This window comes from Oncorhynchus mykiss, chromosome 10 (genome assembly GCF_013265735.2).
Source record: "Oncorhynchus mykiss isolate Arlee chromosome 10, USDA_OmykA_1.1, whole genome shotgun sequence".
NCBI lineage: Eukaryota > Metazoa > Chordata > Actinopteri > Salmoniformes > Salmonidae > Oncorhynchus > Oncorhynchus mykiss.
This window is the reverse complement of record NC_048574.1, coordinates 40,297,839-40,323,042: the sequence shown is the minus strand read 5'-3', so window position 1 is coordinate 40,323,042 and position 25,204 is coordinate 40,297,839. Positions and strand designations below refer to the sequence as shown.

At 42.0% G+C, this 25,204-nt stretch overlaps 1 protein-coding gene across 6 annotated transcripts in view; it reads right to left on the bottom strand.

The window, feature by feature from the left end:
* The window catches only part of LOC110533874 (seizure protein 6 homolog), a 208,399-nt gene that overhangs the window by 37,387 nt on the left and 145,808 nt on the right, over window positions 1-25,204 (bottom strand). For all 6 annotated transcript variants that reach the window (XR_005053663.1, XM_021618444.2, XM_021618442.2 and 3 more), the window contains one exon: window positions 4,173-4,358. Coding sequence is in view for 5 of the 6 variants with exons in the window: in XM_021618444.2 (XP_021474119.2) it covers window positions 4,173-4,358 (186 nt within the window). In the remaining variant the exon portion in view is untranslated. The remainder of the gene's footprint in view (window positions 1-4,172; window positions 4,359-25,204) is intronic.

The window sequence follows — 25,204 nt, the reverse complement described above, 5'->3', positions numbered from 1 at the left end:
CTACGGGGCGGTAGTCATTTATCTCAGTTCCCTTTGCTTTCTTGGGAACAGGAACAATGGTGGCCATCTTGAAGCATGTGGGAACAGCAGACTGGACATGTCCATAAACACACCAGCCAGCTGGTCTGCGCATGCTCTGAGCATGCAGCTGGGGATGCCGTCTGGGCCTGCAGCCTTGCGAGGGTTAACACGTTTAAATGTTTTACTCACGTTGGCTGCAGTGAAGGTGAGCCCACAGGTTTTGGTAGCGGGCCGTGTCAGTGGCACTGAATTGTCCTCAAAGCGAGCAAAGAAGTTGTTTAGTCTGTCTGGGAGCAAGACATCATGTTCCGCGATGGGGCAGATTTTTATTTTGTGGTCCGTGATTGACTGTAGACCCTGCTACGTACCTCTCGTGTCTGAGCCGTTGATTTGCGACTCTACTTTGTCTCTATACTGACGCTTAGCTTGTTTGATTGCCTTGCGGTGGGAATAGCTACACTGTTTGTATTCGGTCATGTTTCCATTCACCTTGCCCTGATTAAAAGCAGTGGTTCGCGCTTTGCGTGAATGCTGCCATCAATCCACGGTTTTTGGTTTGGGAATGTTTTAATAGACGCTGAGGGTACAACATCACCGATGCACTTGCTAATAAACTCGCTCAACGAATCAGCGTATTCATCAATGTTGTTGTTTGACGCTATGCGGAACATATCCCAGTCCACGTGATTGAAGCAATCTTGAAGCAAGGAATCCGATTGGTCGGACCAGACCTGAGCACGGGTGCTTCCTGTTTTAGTTTCTGTCTATAGGCTGGGAGCAACAAAATGGAGTCGTGGTCAGCTTTTCCGAAAGGAGGGCAGGGGAGGGCCTTATATGCGTCGCAGAAGTTAGAATAACAATGATCCAGGGTTTTGCCAGCCCGGGTCGTACAATTAATATGCTGATAGAATTTAGGGAGCATTGTTTTCAGATTAGCCTTGTTAAAATCCCCAGCTACAATAAATGCAGCCTCAGGATATGTGGTTTCCAGTTTACATCGAGACTAATTAAGTTTTTTCAGGGCCGTCAATGTTTCTGCTTGGGGGAGAATATACACGACTGTGATTGTAATCGAAGAGAATTCTCTTGGTAGATTATGTGGTCCGCATTTGATTGTGAGGAATTCTAAGTCAGATGAACAAAAGGACTTGAGTTCCTGTATGTTGTTATGATCACACAACGTCTCCTTAATCATAAGGCATACACCCCCGCCCTTCTTCTTACCAGAGAGATGCTTGTTTCTGTCGGCGCGATGCGTGAAGAAACTAGGTGGCTATACCGACTCCAATAGTATGTCTCGAGTGAGCCATGTTTCCGTGAAACAAAGAACGCTACAGTCTCTGATGTCTCTCTGGAAGGCAACCCTTGCTTGGATTTCGTCTACATTGTTGTCAAGAGACTGGACATTGGCGAGTAGCATGCTCGGGAGCGGTGCGCGATGTGCCCGTCTACGGAGCCTGACCAGAAGACCGCTCCGTCAGTAATGTTGGTGAGTTGACGTTGCTCTTATATCCAATAGTTCCTCCAGACTGTATGTAATAAAACCTACGATTTCCTATAATAATGACACATAGAAAAAACAAAATACTGCATAGTTTCCTAGGAATGCGAAGCGAGGCGGCCATCTCTGTTGGTGCTGGAAGTATAGCATGTGTGTGTTACGAATCCCGCCGAAGATGGTGCCTCTTCCTGTTCGGGCGGCGCTCGGCGTTCGTCGTCGCCGGCCTACTAGCTGCCATCGATTCCCTTTGGCAGATTCAACCAGTTGAAGGCGCTGTTTACTGAAGCTCCCGTGTTGGCGCATCCGGACCCTTCGTTAGCATTCATAATGGAGGTGGATGCGTCCAAGGCTGGGGTTGGAGCCGTGCTGTCACAGCGCTCGGGCACGCCACCGAAGCTCCGTCCCTGCGCTTTCTTTTCTAAGATGCTGGGTCCGGTGGAGCGGAACTATGATGTGGGGGATCGGGAGTTACTAGCTATGGTAAAAGCCCTGAAGGTGTGGAGACAGTGGCTTGAGGGGGCTAAACACCCTTTCCTCATCTGGACTGACCACTGCAATCTGGAGTATATTCGAGCGGCGAGGAGACTGAATCCGCGTCAGGCTAGGTGGGCCATGTTCTTTACGCGCTTTAGATTTACTATCTCTTATAGACCAGGTTCCCTTAACACTAAGGCCGACGCGCTGTCCCGTCTCTATGACACCGAGGACCGGTCCATCGATCCTACTCCCATCCTTCCAGCATCTTGGCTGGTGGCCCCGGTGGTATGGGAGGTGGACGCGGACATCGAGCGGGCGTTAAGGGTTGAACCTGCGCCTTCACAGTGTCCGACCGGTCGTAGGTACGTGCCGCTTGGTGTCCGTGATCAATTGATTCGGTGGGCTCACACACTACCTTCTTCGGGTCACCCGGGGATTGCGAGGACAGTGCGGGGTCTTAGGGGGAAATACTATTGGCCCACCTTAGCTAAGGACGTGAAGCTCTATGTCTCCTCCTGTTTGGTATGCGGTCAGAGTAAGGATCCTAGGCATCTGCCTAGAGGGAAGTTACAACCCCTCCCAGTTCCACAACGGCCATGGTCTCATCTCTCGGTAGATTTTCTTACTGATCTTCCCCCATCTCAGGGGAACACTACCGTTCTGGTCGTTGTGGATCGGTTCTCTAAGTCCTGCCGTCTCCTCCCATTGCCTGGTCTCCCTACGGCCCTACAGACTGCGGAGGCTCTATTTACCCAAGTCTTCTGGCACTACGGGGTTCCGGAGGACATCGTATCTGATCGTCCCGGGTTTGGAGGGTGTTTATGGAGCGTCTGGGGGTCTCTGTCAGCCTTACCTCTGGTTAGCACCCCGAGAGTAATGGGCAGGTGGAGAGAGTAAACCAGGAAGTGGGTAGGTTTCTGAGGTTGTATTGCCAGGACCGGCCAGGAGAATGGGCGAGGTACGTCCCGTGGGCAGATTTGGCCCAAAACTCACTCCGTCACTCATCCACGAACATGTCGCCATTCGAATGCGTACTGGGCTACCAGCCTGTCCTGGCTCCGTGGCATCAGAGTCAGACCGAAGCTCCTGCGGTCGAGGATTGGGTACAGCGCTCTAGAGAGACCTGGCGGGCAGTCCAGGATTCTCTCAGGCAGGCCAGTGAACGGCAGAAAAAGAGCGCTGACCGCCACCGCAGTGAGGCCCCTGTGTTCGCACCAGGGGGCAGGTTCTGGCTTTCGACCCGAAACCTGCCCCTCCGCCTGCACTGCCGGAAGCTGGGGCCGCGGTGTATGGAGCCATTCAAAGTCCTGAGGAGGATAAACGAGATGTGTTATAGATTGCAACTTCCCTCTTACTATCGCATTAACCCCTCGTTTCATGTGTCTCTCCTCAGGCCGGTGGTAGCTGGTCCCCTACAAGAAGGTGAGGTACCGGAGACCTGGACATCGAGGGGTCCCCGGCGTACACAGTACGAGCTATTCTGGACTCGAGACGCCGGGTGAGGGGCCTGCAGTACCTCGTGGACTGGGAGGGGTACGGTCCGGAGGAGAGTTGCTGGGTACCGGGGAGGGACATTTTAGATTCTTCCCTCTTGAGGGATTTACACCGCCTCCACCTGGATCGCCCTGCGCCCCGCCCTCCGGGTCGCCCTCGAGGCCGGGGTCGGCTCGCTGCGGGAGCCGCGCGTCAGGGGGGAGGTACTGTCACGAATCCCGCCGAAGATGATGCCTCTTTCTGTTCGGGCGGCGCTCGGCGGTCATTGTCGCCGGCCTACTAGCTGCCATCGATTCCCTTTCTTTTGTTTCTGTTAGTTTGGTCTAATTGGTTACACCTGTTTTGAGTTAAGTTTTGTTTGTAGGCTATTTAAGGGCACTAGGCCCGCTGGCTATTGTGCGGGCTTGTTCTCTGTTCATGGTGTCTGATTATTTTGTTGTCTCTATTTTTCCGACAGATTTAGTCCTGTTTGTTTGGACGGGTTATTTCATGCGCCCTTGTGTTTGGCATGTCCGTTTTCACTCTTTGGAATTAAGATCCACGTTCGGAACTAACCTGCTCTCTGCGCCTGACTCCACCACCCACTATTCCTAGAAGCTTTAATAGTGTGTGTGTGTGTGTGTGTGTTTGTGTGTGTGTGTGTGTTTGGCAGGAAGGAAGCAATGTTGTTGGCTCTTACCCAGGCATTTGGGGTCCTTTCCACTCCAGTAAGGTGTAGTGGCGTTACGACAGGTGAGCATGGTGGGGCCTTGCAGCTGGTATCCGGTCAGACACTGGAAGTAGGCTTCTCCCCCAGCATGGAGGTGAGTCACTGATACTTCCCCATTGGCTGGCTCCTTAGGGAAGGCACAGCTTAGAACGAAGGCTAGATGGAGAGAGTGAGAGAGTGGGAGGGAGGGATAATTAAGATTGAATCAGTCATGACTGGATTGATATGATTTCATATGATAAAATTCATTGAAATGGTGTTTCGAAGTGGAATCAGTTGTTATCTTAGTGACACCATTTTACTTGAATTATATGTATGCTGATGCAAGCTCCCAGCCATCCAGGACATTTATACCAGGCGGTGTTTGAGGAAGCCGGGAAAATTGCCAAATACTTCAGCCACCCCAGCCATGTACTTTTCTCTCCACTACCATCCGGCAGGCGGTACCAGAGCATCAGGTCTCGGACCAACAGGCTCACAGACATCTTCCATCCCCAAGCAATAAGACTGTTGAACAGCTAATCAATGGCTGCCCACCGTCACCCACGGACTGTCGGCACTGACTCTATCTGCACTGACTCCATGCACACTCACAGGTCTCTACCAACAAATTCACAGTTTAAACTGACACTGACATTATCGCACATGTTGACACCCATACAGAATCACACATGCACACACACTTTCACCATATGCGCTGCTGCTACTATTTCTTATAACAGTTTTTGTCTATAGTTTTGGTACTAATTTTCAAAACTCTAAGTACAAAACTCCAAACTGGTAACACTTGTCACACAGCCAGTCTTACAGTACATTCCAAACCTTTCATTATGCATTCATTTTTACCATACATTTCAATCCAAAATATAAGTTTACTGTGAAATATAATGAGTACATTGATTTAATCACAAAAAAACACAACATAATGATATCTTCTCAATTTAGTTATTTTAACAACCAGTTAATCCAATAGCAAAACATTCAAGATACATGTTTATAAATTACCCTTTGAATGTAGTATGTTACAGTACTGTACATTACACTGATTTCACATTAGGCAATACACTTACACTACCCATTAAAATTGTCTGAACATCAAATTTTATATAATTTCTATCCCATGTGTGATCAAAGGTGTGATCATTGAAGACATATTTTACAATGTAACCAATGAAACAAATTAAAGAAACAATGTTTAGCTGGCACTAGTTTGCATCAAGCCTGTCTTGAACATTTGGCCATCGGTTCTCGTCCAAATCACAGTAAATATCCTCATTGTTCATGCATCTGGGGAAAAACATTTTGACATGGCGAAGCCAAGCCTGACATACAGTGCATTCGGAAAATATTCAGATTTATAAAAAATAAAAAACAAAAAAAGCTTATTTACATAACTACTCAGACGCTTTGCTATGAGACTCAAAATTGAGCGCAGATGCATCCTGTTTCCATTAATCATCTTTGAGATGTTACTACAACTTTATTGGAGTCCACCTGTGGTAAATACGATTGATTGGGAAAGGCACACACCTGTCTATATAAGGAGTTGACAGGAAGAGTATTGGATGTTCCAAACATCTTCCATTTAAGAATGATGGCGACCACTGTTTTTGGGGACCTTCAATGCTGCAGAAATGTTTTGGTACCCTTCCCCAGATCTGTGCCTCAACACAATCCTGTCTTGGAGCTCTACGGACATTACCTTTGACCTCATGTTTTGATTTTTGCTCTGGCATGCACTGTCAACTGTGGGACCATATATGGACAGGTGTGTGCCTTTCCAAATCATGTCCAATCAATTGAATTTACCACAGGTGTTCTCCAATCAAGTTGTAGAAACATATCAAGGATGGTCAATGGAAACAGGATGCACCTCAGCTCAATTTTGAGTCGCATAACAATACTTTTGTAAATAAGGTATTTCTCTTTATAAAAACCTGTTTTCACTTTTTCATTATGGGGTATCGTGTGTAGAATGAAGACCATTTTTTAAAAGATCAGTTGGATTAAGTAATAGTAAAATGTATTTTAACTAAAGAGAAGAGAATCGCATCAAAAGTAAAGTGAGCATTGCATTGTGAAAAGCAATTACTTTACATGAAAATGCATTGGAATGTGGAACATGTATTTCTAGATTAAACACTGACTAAATTTGGTGAAAAAGTGACTGTATGATTTTGTGTGTACTTAGTCAATTAAAAATGTGCTTAGAGCTCTGAAACAACTGCCTTGTTGATGATCTGTTGTGAAAATGTACCCCAAAACTCCACCAAAGCAATTAAAAAAAACTGTATTATCATTATTATTTTTCCTGCTAACAGACATTTTTACACTTGGTTACTTGTACATATCTACCTAAACTACCACCAATATCCTTGCACATTGATAAGGTATTGGTACTGACCCTGTATATAGAGTACATTTTTGTGTGTTTTTATTTGTTGTGTGTTTGTATTTTATCTTTTTTTCTTACCTTTGATATCTAATACTGCATTAGAGCTCTCAAGAGAAAACAAGTTAGCATTTCACCCTACTGTTTACACCTGCTGTATCCTGTGCATGTGACAAATAAACTTTGATTTGACACTGCACACACACACACACACACACACACACACAGTAAATGTTGTGTATGAAAAATGTGGCATAATTGGTCAAGCAGAGCTGTTTTCATTAGTATTCTACTTGGGTTATAAATACTCCACTCCAGCTGCTACAATTAATTGCAGTTTAAAAGTACATTTGCAAATAGATTGTGACATGTTTGCAATGACTAATGAGTCTTAGTGTGCAAGTCTACACACACAGCTGTGGCAGGGAACTTTAGGTTTGGTTTAGAGGGTAGAAGTAGAGATGCAGATCAGGGCCTTGCTTCCCAGATAACTTCAGAACAAAGTTGACTACAAATCAGTGTTGGAAAATGTATCCAATTGTCATACTTGAGTTAAAGTAAAAATACCTTAATAGAAAATTACTCAAGTAAGATTGAAAGACACCCATTAAAATAAAATTCCAAAAGCATTTGGTTTTAAATATACTAAGTATCAAAAGTAAAAGTATACATTATTTCAAATTCCTTATATTTCAGATGGCACCATTTTTTTTGTTTTTCAATGTAGAGATAGCCAGGGGCACACTCCAACACTCAGACAAAATGTAATTTAATTTACAAACGAAGCATGTGTGTTTAGTAGGATGACCAGGGATGTTCTCTTGATAAGTGTGTGAACTTGACAATTCGTCCTGTCCTGCTAAGCATTCAACATGCATCAAGTACTTTTGGGTGTCAGGGAAAATATATGGAATAAAAATTACACAATTTTCTTTAGGAATGAAGTGAAGTAAAAGTTGTAAAAAATATAAATAGTAAGGTACAGATACCCTAAAAAAAACTACTTAAAGGAAAACTCCACCCAAAGGTTTTGCTTGTCAGCAATCAAGTTTTCAAGATATGTGACTTTCAAAATACAGAAATCATCCCATACAATGCATTTTGTATCATATGATGCAAAACGGGGCATCATATGATGGAAATGCATCATGCAGGGATGATTTCTGTATTTTGAAAGTCACATATCTTGAAAACTTGATTGCTGACAAGCAAAACCTTTTGGCACTATATCAACAATGGACTAATGAAACAAATACCAAAAGATAGTCTTTGGGTGGTGTTTTCCTTTAAGTAGTACTTTAAAGTAATTTTTATTTAAGTACTTTACACCACTGCTACAAATACAAAGTTGCTAAAATTTTTGCAATTCTTACAAACAAGTGAAGACTAAAATTATGTTTCAAAAGAAAAACGAAATGACTGTATTAAAAGATACATAGTCTACATGGATCTATATACTATAGGCTATTTAAATCATATTGAAATCAATTTCATGTTCAACCAATTGAGTTCTACTTTGAGACTAGGCTACTGTCTGTAATTTGTGCCTCAATGTGTTTCATGATGTGTGACAACATGTGCGCAATGATGTGCCCAAACTGTGATTTACTGCATTATTATTGGGTAAGTATAATAAGCCGCCTCAATAGACTATTTGCAGCAATAGGTGTTAATGATTCTAATGATAAGGTGAGATTTGAATGGAGAAAGCTGATCCGAGGGCAGCACTGCTTTTCTTTTGATCCTGTCAGTATCGACACATGGCCTAACGATGCACTTAGCAAATTTTCTCTCTGCATGCTTGTCTGGGAAACACTCTTAAAAAGTTGTCTCGTAAATAACGATGTATCTGCTACAATCATTGTAATGCTTAAGTTACTGGGAAACGAGGCCCAGTTCCATTTCAGAGCTGGTCCATTAATGTTATAGTGGGGAGAAGAATTGCCTCTGTACCAGTTGTCAAACCGCTATTAGTCCAGAGCAGCAAGATGAATGGGCTTCAACTTCTCTGTCCTTAAAAGAATTGTGCTACATAGGATGTATGGTAGCAATCATTAGTTGGCGTGGATGATGGATTGAGCTAACCATGTCCGTAATAGGAGCTATAAAACAGGCCTCTGCCTGTCGGAGCGCAGGCCCACTCTGCTCTGCCTCACTGGTCCAGCATCCTCTCTGAGATTATATTCCTGAGGTCCAGTACAGATAACACCAAAACCTGGAGTCTGTTGAAAAAACACCATGACAGCAAAAATATACTTTTTTAACAACACCGGACCAACAATAAAGCGATAGTGACAGACAGAGGTGGTCTAAGGTAAAGCCTAGAAAGATAAGATAGTTAGTCAAAACGCCTGCCTCACTCCAAGAGATCTACTGTAGGTGTGTTAATACCAACAATGTGTGGCATCTTTGATTGTTGAATCGGATTGCTGTTACTGTAAATTTCAACAGTAGTCTGTATATCAAGCATAACAAAGCTGAGAAATAGACTCAGTGTCTGCAGAGCGTGACAGCCAGAGGGTGACAGCCATCATTAAAAACAGAAAGCAAAGACAAGGACCCCGTGGGGGATCCCTACTGTTTAGTATGTCTGACTCAATCCTTTACTCATTAATATGATTTGGAGGAACAGTCGGAGTGGAAATGAGCTGTTAGGTTTTGTCAACACGCAGGTGGAAACATTTTAAACAAAGCTCTCATTTCAGCTTACACTACTGCTCTCCTGCTTTAAACCAGTCACTACACTCTTAGAAAAAAAAGGTGCTATCTAGAACCGTAAAGGGTTCTTTGGCTGTCCCCATAGGAGAATCCTTTGAATAACTATTTTTTTCAGGTAGAAGCCTTTTGAGTTCCATGTAGAACCCTTTACACAGAGGGTTCTACGTGGAACCCAAAAGAGTTCTACATGGAACCAAAAAAGGTTCTACCTGGAATAAAAAGGGTTATACTATGGGGACAGCAGAAGAGTGTACCTCTTCCGTTCCTGCTCCCCCAGACACAGGACTAAAAGGCACAGTGTAGCGTGCTGCTCCTGAGACAACCACTTTTGGGGCTGAGTGTGCAGACACTCAACCTGGTCTCAGAGCATTTTGTATTATTCTGTACGTAAGTCCCAGATGCTCTATATACTATGATATGTTACATTTTGCATGGTATGTATTAATTTGTGGATGTTTCGAATTACAATTTGTATGATATGTGCCAAATTTGCAAAATGTACATGTTACGAATTTGCCAAACGTTTGATATGTTACGAATTCTGATTTGTTGTGGCTGATGTTAGCTAGGTGGCTAAGTGGCTAATGCTGACATTAGCTAGCTGGCTAACTTCAGCTAGGTTAGGGGATATGGATAAGGTTAGGGCTACTTTTAGGAGTTAGATTAAAGGGTTAAGGTTATGGTTAGCGGAAGGCTTAGCTTAAAAGGTTAAGGTTAGGGTCCAAAGCACCTCTCACTCACATGGCTCTCTCAGATATCTCAATTCTTATTAGCCAAAGCCCATCACGAGATTGGGTCCTTCTCACAGTGAAGACAGACACATTGGGGACGCAATTGCGCGCATCCGAGGTGCATATTGAAGATGTTAGAAGGAAGAACTGTCCACATTTACTTTTTGTCAACCAACAAGATGAGTAGGCCTAACGAACAGAAAAAGCATTAGCGTATGTCAATCTACAATCCCTCATAGTACAAAAGAGACCTATTCAATTGGTCAACTGCCAAATCAATACAACCACTAGCATCAAAAAAGTGTTTAAAAGCAATGAGGGTGATGCAACAGATCAGAACGTTTAGTTTAAAACATTGATAAACTATTAGGCTATTTCTTCACATTATAAGCGCAGCAACGCACACCTGGCAGTAGGCTACAAGCGCATCATGTTCCAAAATGCAATCAATTAGCGGGAAATCACCATTCTCAAAAGTGACCGCAAATGTAATTATGCATGTAATGCTTTATTATAAAGGTGTATTTTTATGGTGAAAATTATCTTCACCAAATTTGAAATTCACTGTTGCCTATGTATAGCAGTTAGGCTCTACACCGGTTGTAAAGCAGATTAATGTGCTTCATTTTGAGAAGTTATTTGGCTACTTTAGTTGTGATACAAACCTTATCAAAACATACAGGGCTAGGCTATATGAGGTTTATGTCTATGATTTGAACAATTCACAATTCACACGCTGGCCATCATTCAATAGTTATAATATGTCATTCACAAGTGACAGGCTAATAGTGTCACCCATCAAAAGTGGATAAATAAATAAAGTAGGCCTAGCCTATAGAAAGCTGACGGGATTCTCCTCTTTTTAAAAGAGGCCACCAAAACTCTGTTTTCTCATGTAATTCCATAGCCTTTAGAAATGTTGTACAACATCAGCTCATGGGCTCTCATGAAGTGTTTGATTTCGATTTTCGACCACATTTGCATTCATGTCAGAGTGATTAGAGGGACAATAGATTGCTGAGTACCAGGCAGTTAGCAAGTTTGGTAGACCACCGTCAGCAGCATCAGCTTCCGTGTCTAAACTGTCACATGGAATTTGACTGTGATTATGACTCGTCACCACCGGTGTGGCGGTAATACGGTCACAGTAACAGTCCTATGTTAGGGGAAGGGGAAGGGTTAGCTAATATGCTAAGTAGTTGCAAAGTAGCTCAAAAGTAGTAAGTAGTTGCAAAGTTTCTAATTATCTAAAATAGCCTAAAGTAACCATCTGTCTAATGTAACCATACCAAACATTATATATCATACATTTACTATGTTACATCTAGTCTATGAGACCAGGCTGAGAGACTGAGCACCAGAGCATTAGGCTGTCGATAAATGGTTAAGCATTACAGAAACCATTCAAACGGTATAATCACTGCTTTTTAAATACCTCTCTCATCATGGATGCATATGAAAGTCAACATTAAAGCTAACAGTTTTACAGCCCACAACTTAATTTCAAGCCCTCTCCCTCCCTACCATAAGTTATTTGGATATTAGTGCTGAAGCAAAGGACGCACTCCCACAGCAGTCTAACTCAATAAGAATGACAAGGGCATGGGGTTTTAGTGTCTGCCGATTTACTAAGGATCCACTTTAGCTGTTGTGTACTATACATCATTGTACTTTTTAACACTGTTGTGCTATGGTATACTTTGCAGGAAGTTGTTATGTTTCTTCTTGATGTACTACATGTGGTTGTAGTGTGCAGCAGCCATGATTTATCACAAATGCCCTCATAAACCTGTACATAACTCTCCGGGCAGTAATAGGGTGTTAAATTATCATCTTACCTGGCTGCCTCAGTGGATCAACAACCGCTTAGGGTACCAAGAGTACACAGAAACATTTGTCATCCAGAGACTATCATGTATTGTTTGCATTACTGCTATAGGAACAGCACAGAACCAATAAAGATAAAATTATTTGTTACACACTGCATTCAAAAGCCCATACTGTAGATACAGTGCATTTGTAAAGTCTGAGGTCCTGAGCGCTCTGGAGCAGGTTTTCATCAAGGACGTCTTTGTACTTTGCTCCGTTCATCTTTCCCTCGATCCTGACTAGTCTCCCAGTCCCTGTCGCTGAAAAACATCCTCACAGCATGATGTATCACCACCATGCATCACCGTAGGGATGTGCCAGGTTTCCTCCAGACGTGACACTTGGCGTTCAGGCCAAAGAGTTCAACTTTGGTTTCATCAGACCAGAGAATCTTGTTTCTCATGGTCTGAGTCCTTTAGGTGCCTTTGGCAAACTCCAAGCGGACTGTCATGTGCTTTTTACTGTTGAGTGACTTCCGTCTGGCCACTCCACCATAAAGGCTTGATTGGTGGAGTGCTGCAGAGATGGTTGTGCTTCTGGAAGGTTCTCCCATCTCCACAGAGTCTAAATATGGGGTTTTGGTTTTGGCATTATAGAGTATTGTTTGTAGATTGATGAGGAAAACATTGAATGTAATCAATTTTAGAATAAGTATTTGTCTGAATACTTTCCGAATGCACTGTATCTCCCATAGGCTAACAACAGACTCTCTTTAACTTTTTTGGGATAGGGGGCAGCATTCAGAATTTTGAATGAAAAGCGTGTCCAAAGTAAACTGCTTGCTACTCAGCCCCAGAAGCTAGGATATGCATATAATTGGTAGATTTGGATAGAAAACACTCTAAAGTTTCCAAAACTGTTAAAACAATGTCTGAGTATAACAGAACTGAAATGGCATGCACAAACCTGAGGAAAATCCATCCAGGAAGTGCTATTCTTTTGAAATAGGTGTTTTTCCATTGAAAGCCTATCCACCATTTAAAGGGATATGACCCAGATTCCATTCCCTATGACTTCCACTAGCCATGAACAGTCTTTAGACATTGTTTCAGTCCTTTATTCTGAAAAATGATGGAGAATGAGCAGTTTCAATGAGAGGCCAGTGGAAAGTCCTGTTTGGTGTGTAATCCCGAGAGTGCGCCTTTCTTGTTTTTCTTTTATGTTGACGACGCTATTGTCCTGTTGAAATATTATCGATTATTTAGGCTAAAAACAACCTGAGGATTGATTATAACCATCGTTTGACATGTTTCTACAAACTTTACGGATACTATTTGGAATTTTTGTCTGCCTCTTGTGACCGCATTTGAGCCATTGGATTACTGAACAAAACACGCCAACAAAATTGAGGTTTTTGGATATAAAGAGGGACTTTGTCGAACAAAACAAACATTTATTGTGTAACTGGGAGTCTTGTGAGTGCAGCCATTCGAAGAACATCAAAGGTAAGTGATTAATTTTATTGCTATTTCTGACTTTTGTGACTAATCTACTTGGCCGCTAACTGTTTGTAATGTTTTGTGTACTGAGCGAGGTCCTCAGATAATCAAATGGTTTTCTTTCGCTGTAAAGCCTTTTTGAAATCTGACACGGCAGCTGGATTAACAACAAGTTAAGCTTTATTTTGATGTATTGCGCTTGTGATTTCATGAAAGTTAAATATTAATAGTAATTTAATTTGAATTTGGCGCTCTGCCATCAGCGTCCCACTGATCCTTAAGAAGTTTTAAGCATAGAGCAATAGTTTTTTTTTAAGGCTTGTCTATTTGTATTTGGTTCTGACCTTTTAACAGGATATTGAAGTCCAACTAACTAAGTTTTTCCCTGCAGCTTTTGAAAGGTTTTGAACTATTATTAACCAAATACCAATCAAATGTCAATACATCAAACTTAAATTACAAACCACACCCTGAAGAAAGGCCTCAGGGCTGGGTGTGCTAACATAGGTTCTAATCAAATGAACACGTGGATTTCTCCCGCACCAATATGTCCGCCATAATGAAGCAGGAAGCTCTCTACAGTAAATCAATGAGGCGCAGAGTGAGAGTCCAGCCGCCCTAGGTCATCCATTCAATTCCTAGTTTATCGCTGGCTCCACTGAGCCCAGTTATTGCCATTATCATACCACCATTTCCATCTCTGTTGAGCCTGTACAGTGTGTATGCTGCAGGCAAAGACTTAATGTGTGGAGCCAATCCCTTAAGAATTAAATTACATGCGGCCTCCATTCCATTGTACGTCGTCGTATAGGGCCATAAAGCCTGATTGTTTTGCTATTACAAGTAATGGCTCCACAGTGAATGCAGTCAGGCATATTAGCTGATGGTAGGGCCTCAGGCAACAGATGTTGAGGTAATGTCCTTGATTATTCTGCCCTGGAAGAGAGGAAAAATGGGATGAAAAGTGCAGGGAACGACTGGAAGTGTGATCCTAATCTCTGCCCTTAGTGACAGCTGTCCTGGGAGTTCGAATGACATCCTATCTCATCAATCACAATTGCTGTTTCATCAGTCAAGGGTCAATAGGTATTGATGCACAGAGCCAAAGTGGATAAAGGATTATTACTAGTGGCAATGGTGGCTAGTCGTAGGTTTGACCACCACTTTGGCATTAGGCTACAATAATCACATGCCTTTGGAATGGCATGTCACTGAGTAAAATAGTCTAATAAACTCAATATTGACCTGACCTCTAACCTATTATGGCAGGTTGAATTTGTAATCTGTCATGTATTGCATATTGAATTACTTATTAAGTACGGCAAATCAATGGTATGGATGATGACGACAATGATTACAAATCATTACTGATTCATGGCAACCAATCAGCAGTTTCAAAATAAAGAAAGTTGCACACTCCATGTATAATCTCCCAGCAATTTACTGGGTATTTACCAACGTTTCGGCATCAAGGTGCCTTCATCAACTAATCAGCAGTAATCACAGGTGCAGGGCAGCCTACAGCATCAGTGGTAATGTAATTGGGTGCTCAGGAGAGTCACTCTACTAATGCCGTGGAAAATTACATAATTAGTCATGCTATCCCTTGTTTTGCTGCTTAAAGAATAGTCTCCTGTGATATGCTAGTGCTTTTTCTAACCTGATACAAACGTGTCTTTATGTGACTTAGTCATAATACTGGGCGTAGAGCTAAGATCCGTTAGGTGCGACCGCAGCATGTGAGATATCCCGTGAGTTTACTATCTACAGAAAGTAAGCTGTGTGGACCCTTGCAGGAAGGAGCACATTATGGTGAGAACTGTGCCAAAACGCAGCTATACGGTTCAGCCCTTGTATTATCAGCCTTGGGCTATCTTAATCTGCACAGACCAATCGCCTTTTACACTATGTTCCGCCCCTGTTCTACACATCTGCTAAACTGCCACATAGACAAAAGAGGTTGTGCTTTTTCTATAAAAGCAGAGACACGACTATGTTTGTTAAGCTTTCAACTCTGAACCATTCTTGGTAATGGTTGATTGCTTCATTTTTGCAAATCTTATAATAAAGGTGTTGCAAAAGGAATATACAGTCTCTCTCTTCCTATAGAATTGCTACCACAATTTGGCGATGAGGATGGGATGGCTAACTCCGCTTGCTGATTGCTCCTGAGGAGACCGAGGTTAACTGCGCGCAAGGGAGCCCACACTCTAACTAAAATAGAGCAGAAAGGGACCCGCCTCGGACCGGCAGGGAGCGTCAGTGAGTGGATACGCCATTGCAGACAGATAAAATAAATTATAGGGTGAGACTGATTTTCTTTTAAACATCATAGAAAATCCTGTTCTGGCAACAGGTTGTGCACGTTAGGTATTTTGTTGGAGCAAAAGATACCACTAGTTAGAAACTTTGTTGTAGCAGAGTTATTTCTGAATAGCGGATGTCCTAGAATCTTTCATTAGGAAATCTTATAATAAAACAAAGATATCTTTAATTAAAGAAGTCATTTTAGGGCAAACATCCTGTTGAAGTAGGGTGGGATCTTTTTGTTGAAGCAGAGAAGTGGCCATGGGACAACATGACACGGTTACGAGTAATGTGATCCCAGGGCACAATTCTGAGATAGAAATAAGAAAATATTCCTGCAGGTTAGAAAAATATTGTAAAGGAAAATTAATGAATCAGTGTAGTGGTAAAACAGTTGGTTATGATTGGGAAACCAGCTATGAATGTAAAACCTACATTGCATATTTGCTTAAGAGAAACTACCATGTGGGTATAAAATAAAATATTACATAAAATAATTAAGAATATATAAATATATATATATATCAGTTGAAGTCTGAAATTTACATACACTTAGGCTGTAGTCATTAAAACTCGTTTTTCAACCACTCCACATATTTAACAAACTATAGTTTTGGCAAGTCGGTTATCTACTTTGTGCATGACAAGTAATTTTCCCAACAATTGTTTACAGACAGATTATTTCAGTTATAATTCAGTGTATCACAATTCCAGTGGGTCAGAAGTTTACATACACTAAATTGACTGTGCCTTTAAACAGATTGGAAAATTCCAGAAAATGATGTCATGGCTTCAGAAACTTCCATAATTTGAGTCAATTGGAGGTGTACCTGTGGATGTATTTCAAGGCATACCTTCAAACTCAGTGCCTTTTTGCTTGACATCATGGAAAAATCAAAAGAAATCAGCCAAGACTGATTGTAGACTTCCACAAGTCTGGTTGATCCTTGGGAGCAATTTCCAAATGCCTGAAGAAACCACGTTCATCTGTAGAAACAATAGTACGCAAGTATAAACACCATGGGACCACGTAGCAGTCATATTGCCCAGGAAGGAGACGTGTTCTGTCTCCTACAGGCATGTACTTTGGTGTGAAAAGTGCAAATCAATCACAGAACAACAGCAAAGGACCTTGTAAAAATGCTGGAGGAAACAGGTACAAACATATCTATATCCACAGTAAAACGAGTCCTATATCGACATAACCTGAATGGCCGCTCAGCAAGGAAGAAGCCACTGCTCCAATACCGCCATAAAAAAAGCCAGACTACAGTTTGCAACTGCACATGGGGACAAAGATTGTACTTTTTGGAGAAATGTCCTCTGCTCTGATGAAACAAAAATTGAACTGCTTGGCCATAATGACCATTGTTAAGTTTGGAGGAAAACGGGGGAGGTGTAGCGGCCGTGGTTGGTGGAAGAAGGTGGGGACCAAGGTGCAGTGTGGTAAGTGTCCATATTGATAATTTATTATCACGAGAACACTAAACAACATAAGGAGAATGAACGAAATGAAACAGTCCTGTCTGGTGAAGACACAAAACAGAAAACAGAAAATAATCACCCACCAAACACAATAGAAAACAGGCTCCCTAAATATGGTTCTCAATCAGGGACAACGATTGACAGCTGCCTCTGATTGAGAACCATACCAGGTCAAACACAGAAATAGCAAATCATAGAAACACTAACACAGACAACCCACCCAACTCACGCCCTGACCATACTAAAACATAACAAAAGAACTAAGGTCAGAACGTGACAGGATGCTGGCAAGCCGAAGAACACTATCCCAACCGTGAAGCATGGGGGTGGCAGCATCATGTTGTATAAGTGCTTTGCTGCAGGAGGTGCTGGTGTACTTCACAAAATAAATGGCATCATGAGGGAGGAAAATTATGTGGATATATTGAAGCAACATCTCAAGACATCAGTCAGAAAGTTAAAGCTTGGTCGCAAATGGGTCTTCTAAATGGACAATGACCCCAAGCATACTTCCAAAGTTGTGGCAAAATGGCTTAAGGACAACAAAGTCAAGGTATTGGAGTGGCAATCACAAAGCCCTGACCTCAATCCCATATAAATTTTGTGGGCAGAACTGAAAAAGAGTGTACGAGCAAGGAGGCCTACAAACCTGACTCAGTTACACCAGCTCTGTCAGGAGGAATGGGACAAAATCCACCCAACTTTTAGTGGGAAACGTTTGACCCAAGTTAAACAATTTAAAGGCAATGCTACCAAATACTAATTGAGTGTTTGTAAACTTCTGACCTACTGGGAATGTGATGAAAGAAATAAAATCTTAAATACATAATTCTCTCTACTATTATTCTGACATTTCACATTCTTAAAATAAAGTGGTGATCCTAGCTGACCTAAGAAAGGGAATTTTTACTCGGATTAAATGTCAGAAATTCTGAAAAACTGAGTTTAAATGTATTTGGCTAAGGTGTATATACACTTCTGACTTCAACTGTACATATAAAAACAATTTTAAGAAGTACATTTCGCTAGAAAGTGTCCAAATCCAAGTAAGCAGCTGTAGATACTCTAGAGAGAGCAAATCTGCCATCACATCTGTCAGCTCAGGCTGCAGATTTGTTTGCACTGACAAGGGCAACGATGACGATTTATACTGATAGCATATACCCATTTTGGGTGTTGCACGATTTTGGAACATTGTGTCAGCATCGTGGGTTCCTTACCTCATCTGGTAAGATGATTTTACATTCTAAACTGATTGCGAACCTGATGGAAGCGATTATTTTGCCAACATCCATTTTTGTCTGCAAGTGCCAAGCTCACACTAATGCATCTGATCCTATCTCTAAAGGGAATGCTATGGCTGATATGGCTGCAAAAGTAGCTGCCATGTTGATTGTTTCCCCCACTCTCCAAAAAAGTGTTTGATTTGTATGACTAACAATGCAGGCAGAGGCATTCCGATGCCTATGTCAGGACATTTGAGCTCATAATGATCGACTTCATTGAGCTTACTCCATGCCAGGGGAATAAGTACTGCCTGGTTGTGGTTGATGCCTTCTCCAAATGGGTAGAAGCATGCCACATAAATGGCTGTAGCAAAGAACCTGCTAAGGGAAATCATCCCTAGTTGGGGTCTGCCGGCCAAATTAATGTCAGACAACGGCTCTCATTTTGTAAATAGTGTTACTCAGAACATCTCTGAAAGTTTGCAGATTGACCTACGAACACATTGTAGATATCATCCAGCCAATAACAGTCTTGTTGAGAGAGCCAACGAAACACTGAAAATTAAATTGACTTAACTGATGACTGAGACCGGATTGCCATGGGTAACATTAATGCCTCTGGCTCTGATGTACATGCGTGGACTCGCACATCGTACCACTGGTTTAGCACCTCATGAAATACTCAAAGGAAGACCCATGAGAATGCTTAACACTCCATTCCCACAGAACAGGTTGACATTGATGGGTTGCGAGGATCAAATGGTAAGCTACTGCGAGGATGTACCAGCTGATGTCCTGTTGTAGGCAACCCCAGATTCCAAGGGAGGACCAGGACCGGACTCTACGCATCATGTTTGTTGATTTTGTGGTCAGTCTTCTCATTGCAGCTGTTGTATGTGCCCTGGGAGGAGCATAACAGTCCAGAGCGAGAACTGGCCACAATGCAACTGAAGTATACAGCACCAGCATAGTCCCACGGTGGGACTTAAATAACAGCCGCTCCAGCTCAAGCCAACGGCAGGCTCAGGACCTGAGTCCAGCAAACAATAGCCACACTGATATCAGAAGAAGCAGGAGATCGATGCATCCACTTGACGAGCATCACAGCCTGAATCACAAGGTGAAACACTTGGTGGTCACTGCTTCATCAGGATTGGTGAGTCCCCTGCAGGACGGTTCAGCTAACGTAGGCTAATGCGTTAGCATGAGGTTGTAAGTAACAAGAACATTTCCCAGCACATAGACATTCTGATATTGGCAAAAAGCTTAAATTCTTGTTAAATTAATCTAACTGCACTGTCCAATTTACAGTAGCTATTACAGTGAAATAATACCACACTATTTATTGTTTGAGGAGAGTGCACAGTTTTGAACATGAAGAGTTATTAATGAACAAATAAGGCACATTTGGGCAGCTTTGATACAACATTTTGAAAATAAATTCAATGGTTCATTGAATCAGACTAAAACTTTGCACATACCCTACTGTCATCTAGTGGCCAATATCTAAATTGCACCTGGGCTGGAATAATACATTATGGCCTTTCTCTTGAATTTCAAAGATGATGGTAAAAAAAAAAAAAAAAATTAAAACTTTTTTTTCTTTGTATTATCTTTTACCAGATCTAATGTGTCATATTCTCCTACATTCCTTTCACATTTCCAAAAACTTTAAAGTGTTTATTTTCAAAAGGTACCAAGAAAATGCATATCTTTGCATCAGGGCCTGAGCTACAGGCAGTTAGATTTGGGTATGTCATTTTAGGTGAACATTTTAAAAAGGGGGCGTTTTGTATTTTTTTTGTACCATCATCTTTGAAATAAAAGAGAAAGGCCATAATGTATTATTCCAGCCCAGGTTCCAATTAGATTGGTCACTAGATGGCAGCAGTTCATGCGTAAAGTTTTAGACTGATCCAATGAACCATTACATTTCTGTTCAATGCTATGCTAGGCTATCGATAAACTTACACAAATGCTTGTCTTGCTTTGGCTGTAAAGTATAATTTCAAAATCTGAGATGACAGGGTGATTAACAAAAGGCTAAGCTCTGTTTCAATGTATTTCACTTGTGATTTCATGAATATGAATATTTTCTAGTAATATTTGTTGTCCGTTGCGTTATGCTAATTAGTGTCAGTTGATGACAATTCTCCCAGATCTGGGAGAGGAAGTTCCAAGAGGTTTTAAACAACTCGCTTTGAGGACAATATAGAGCCACTGACCTGGCCCGCTGCCAAAGCCTGTGGGCTCTCCTTCACCATGGCCAACGTGAGTAAAACGTTTAAACGCCTTAGCCCTCGCAAGGCTGCCGGCCCAGACGGCATCCCTAGCGACGTCCTCAGAGCATGCTGTCTGGTGTGTTTACGGACATATTCCATCAATCCCTATCCACGTCTACTCTGCCCATGTGCTTCAAGATGGCCACAATTGTTCCTGTTCCCAAGAAACCTAAGGTAACTGAACTAAATGACTATCACCTCGTAGCACCCACTTCTGTCATAATGAAGTGCTTTGAGAGACAAGTCAAGGATCATATCACCTCCACCCTACCTGATACTACTTGACCCACTCCAATTTGATTACCGCCCCAATAGGTCCACAGACGACGCAATCGCTATCAAACTGCACACTGCCCAATCCCATCTGGACAAGAAGAATACCTATGTAAAAATGCTGTTCATTGACTACTGCTCAGCATTTAACACCATAGTACCCCCCAAACTCATCATTAAGCTCAAAACCCTGGGTCTCGACCCCGCCCTGTGCAACTGGGTCCTGGACTTCCTGATGTGCCGCCCCCAGGTAACAACATCTCCACCCTGCTGATCCTCAACACTGTGGCCCCACAAGGGTGCGTTCTCAGCCCTCTCCTGTACTCCCTGTTTACCCACGACTGCGTGGCCATGCACGCCTCCAACTCAATCATCAAGTTTGCAGATGACACTACAGTCGTAGGCTTGATTACCAACAACGACGAGACGGACTACAGGAAGGAGGTGAGGGCCCTCGGAGTGTGGTGTCAGGAAAATAACCTCTCAATCAACATCAACAAAACAAAGGAGATAATCGTGGACTTCAGGAAACAGCAGAGGGAGAATCCCCTACCCACATCAACAGGACAGTAGTGGAGAAGGTGGATCGTTTTAAGTTCCTCGGCGTACACATCACGGACAAACTGAAATGGTCCACCCACACAGACAGCGTGGTGAAGAAGGCGCCACAGCGCGTCTTCAACCTCAGGAGGCTTGTCACCTAAAACACTCACAAACTTTTACAGATGCAAAATCGAGAGCGTCATGCCGGGCTGTATCACCGCCTGGTACGGAAACTGCTCCGCCCACAACCACAAGGCTCTCCAGAGGGTAGTGAGGTCTGCACAACGCATCACCGGGGGAAAACTACCTGCCCTCAAGGACACCTACACCACCCAATTTCACAGGAAGGCCAAAAAGATAATCAAGGACAACAACCACCTGGGCCACTGCCTGTTCACCCTGCTATCATCCAGAAGGCGAGGATAGTACAGGTGCATCAAAGCTGGGACCGAGAGACTGTTAAACAGCCATCACTAACATAGAGTGGCTGCTGCCAACATATAGACTCAAATCTCTGGCAACTTTAACTTCTTGGATATAGGGGGCGCTCTTTTAATTTTTGGATGAAAAACGTTCCCGTTTTAAACAAGATATTTTGTCTCGAAAAGATGCTCGACTATGCATATAATGACAGCTTTGGAAAGAAAACACCCTGACGTTTCCAAAACTGCAAAGATATTAACTGTGCGTGCCACAGAACTGATGTTACAGGCGAAACCCAGATAAAAATCCAATCAGGAAGTGCCGCATTTTTTGAAACCGCCTCATGCCAATGACTCCTTATGTGGCTGTGAAGGAGCTAGGAGTCAGCTTACGTTTTCCACGTTTTCCCCAAGGTGTCTACAGCATTGTGACGTATTTGTAGGCATATCATTAGAAGATTGACCATAAGAGACTACATCTACCAGGTGGTCGCTTGGTGTCCTCCGTTGCAATTATTGCGTAATCTCCAGCTGTAGTATTTTTCAGTTTGCTTCTGATGAGAAGCCAACTGCCACCACTGATAGATTATCGAATAGATATGTGAAAAACACCTTGAGGATTGATTCTAAACAACGTTTGCCATGTTTCTGTTGATATTATGGAGCTAATTTGGAAAAAAGTTTGGCGTTGTAAGTGACTGCATTTTCCGGTCTTTTTCTTAGCCAAACGTGAAGAACAAAATGGAGCTATTTCGTCTACACAAATAATCTTTTTGGAAAAAATGAACATTTGCTATCTAACTAAGAGTCTCGTCATTGAAAACATCCGAAGTTCTTCAAAGGTAAATGATTTTATTTGAATGCTTTTCTTGTTTTTGTGAAAATGTTGCCTGCTGAATGCTAGGCTTAATGCTATGCTAGGCTATCAATACTCTTACACAAATGCTTGTGTAGCTTTGGTTGAAAAGCATATTTTGAAAATCTGAGATGACAGTGTTGTTAACAAAAGGCTAAGCTTGTGTTTGAATATATTTATTTCATTTCACTTGCGATTTTCATGAATAGGAAACGTTGCGTTATGGTAATGAGCTTGAGGCTATGATTACGCTCCCGGATACGGGATTGCTCGACGCTAGAGGTTAATACATTTAATAAATGGATTTAATAAAGGTATCACTAGTCACTTTAGATAACGCCACTTTAATAATATATAATCTATATAATCTACTGTATTCTATACCATCTACTGCATCGCTCATCCATATATTTATATGAACATATTCTTATTCATCCCTTTAAATTTGTGTGTATACGGTAGTTGTTGTGAATTTGTTAGATTACTTGTTAGATATTACTGCACTGTCAGAACTACAAGCACAAGCATTTCTCTACACTAGCATTAACATCTGCTAACCAGGTGTATGTTACCAATACCATTTGATTTGATCAAATGAAACTTCATGAAGTAAACCTTCACAGGGTAAAACTTTTAGGGGAAAATGCATTAATGGTGATTTGCCATCAGCAAAACATATGAGAGGTGGATTTGATTGTGCACATTGGTGCACCATAATTATTTTAGAACCCAGACATCGTGTACCAGAGCCTATTCTAATCCAACCCCGGCAAACTCCATTCCTGAACCTGCCATTGTCACAACCCAAGTAATATCTCCATAACACAATTCAATGAATCCTATCTGAGAATGCAAACGTGTTAATTACAATATCTTCTCAAATAGGATGTAGCTGGATAAATGGAACATGCGCTTCTAGCATTCCCATTAAACTGAATGTGGGGTACACCACTATTCAGGCAGAAGCAGACATTCACTCTCCACATCAATATGCCTCAGTCATCATTCCTGTCTCATTTCCAACCAGAGCCAGTCTCTTAATGTTTGTCTTGAAAAATGGGCCACTCGAGATAGGCCTCCTGTCCAATTTCCATTAACAAACTGGCAGCAGAGAATATGACTTGGGAAGACTGCAAGAGCTTGTCTGGATCATTCCATGCATGGTTCGTTACACAGTATGGCTGGTAAAGGCTTACCCATTCAGTATTATTCAGGCCCTGTAACTGTAGTAAAAACCAGTGTGTTTCTTTCTCCAGTTTTCTGTCAGCCTCTGTGACAGCTGTGTTTTATCTCTTCAACAGGCTGAAACAGCAGCTGCAGCTGAAAGTACTGAAGGCCACTCCAGAGAATGTGCTGTAGTTTTACTGGTTGAATAATGTAGCTTTGGCATAAGCCTCATTTAGGGGAGGGGAACATCTGCAGTTTCCTCAGAACTCTATGTATTATCTAGAGTGTAGCAGTGGGAATCAGAAATGAAAGACAACCAGGGATCTGATAATCATCTTGAACACATGCACCAGACTACAGTGCATCTACTGTCCCAGTGATATCTTGTAGCCTGTCCCCTGTTCCAGACTTCAGGCCTCCACATCAATATATCTCAGCCACGTTTACTGATCATTATTCGATCTGTGGTGAAGGCATATCTTTATTTACCAACAAATTGGACAGGGTGCTGTGTTTTTGGTCAACTAAATCTCTATTGTTGTAATGCATAAAACCAACTCCTCCATTCCAAGCAGATTAAGACGGGATTGAAGTAGCATTTCACAATTGAATGACGTTCCAATTTAGTCAAGACGATCCTCGAAACATGAAACGTTTTTGGTGCGGATTATTTCCTTGGTATGGGGCATCAGAAAATGGCCATGATTTCGATCAATTAGGATATCATTTAGAATCTTTGTTAAATTTAACTGAATGTTTTTACCTTGGTATTATGGATTATCATAGTCTTCATCAGACATGTAATCAGACATAGGAAATAAATCAGGTAAATAGAGTTCTGAGGTGTCTCCTTCAGGGGTCAGTAATGGCATGGCAAGAATAGTCTCAACGGCTTTGCTGAACAATTTATAATTTATAATAAGCATTATTGTAAATAAGATCACTAAGCCATAAATTAACCAGTGAAATATTGTAGCTCCCATAACTCCAAATAATGACTGAACCCATCCAAACGGATTCCAATTGTTGTCTGAGCTCTTTCAGATGTTCCACTGCAATATTCAAGTTACCGTCACCCCAGGATATGAATGTACAGCAATGGTCACCTATAATTTGGCATACTCCCCCCTCCCATTGCTACCAACATGTTAACCAGTTGCGACGAGCAAACCCGTATCCGGGATCCTATTTATAGCCTCAAGCTCATTAGCATAACGCAACGTTAACTATTCATGAAAATCGCAAATTAAATGAAATAAATATGCTAGCTCTGAAGCTTAGCCTTTTGTTAA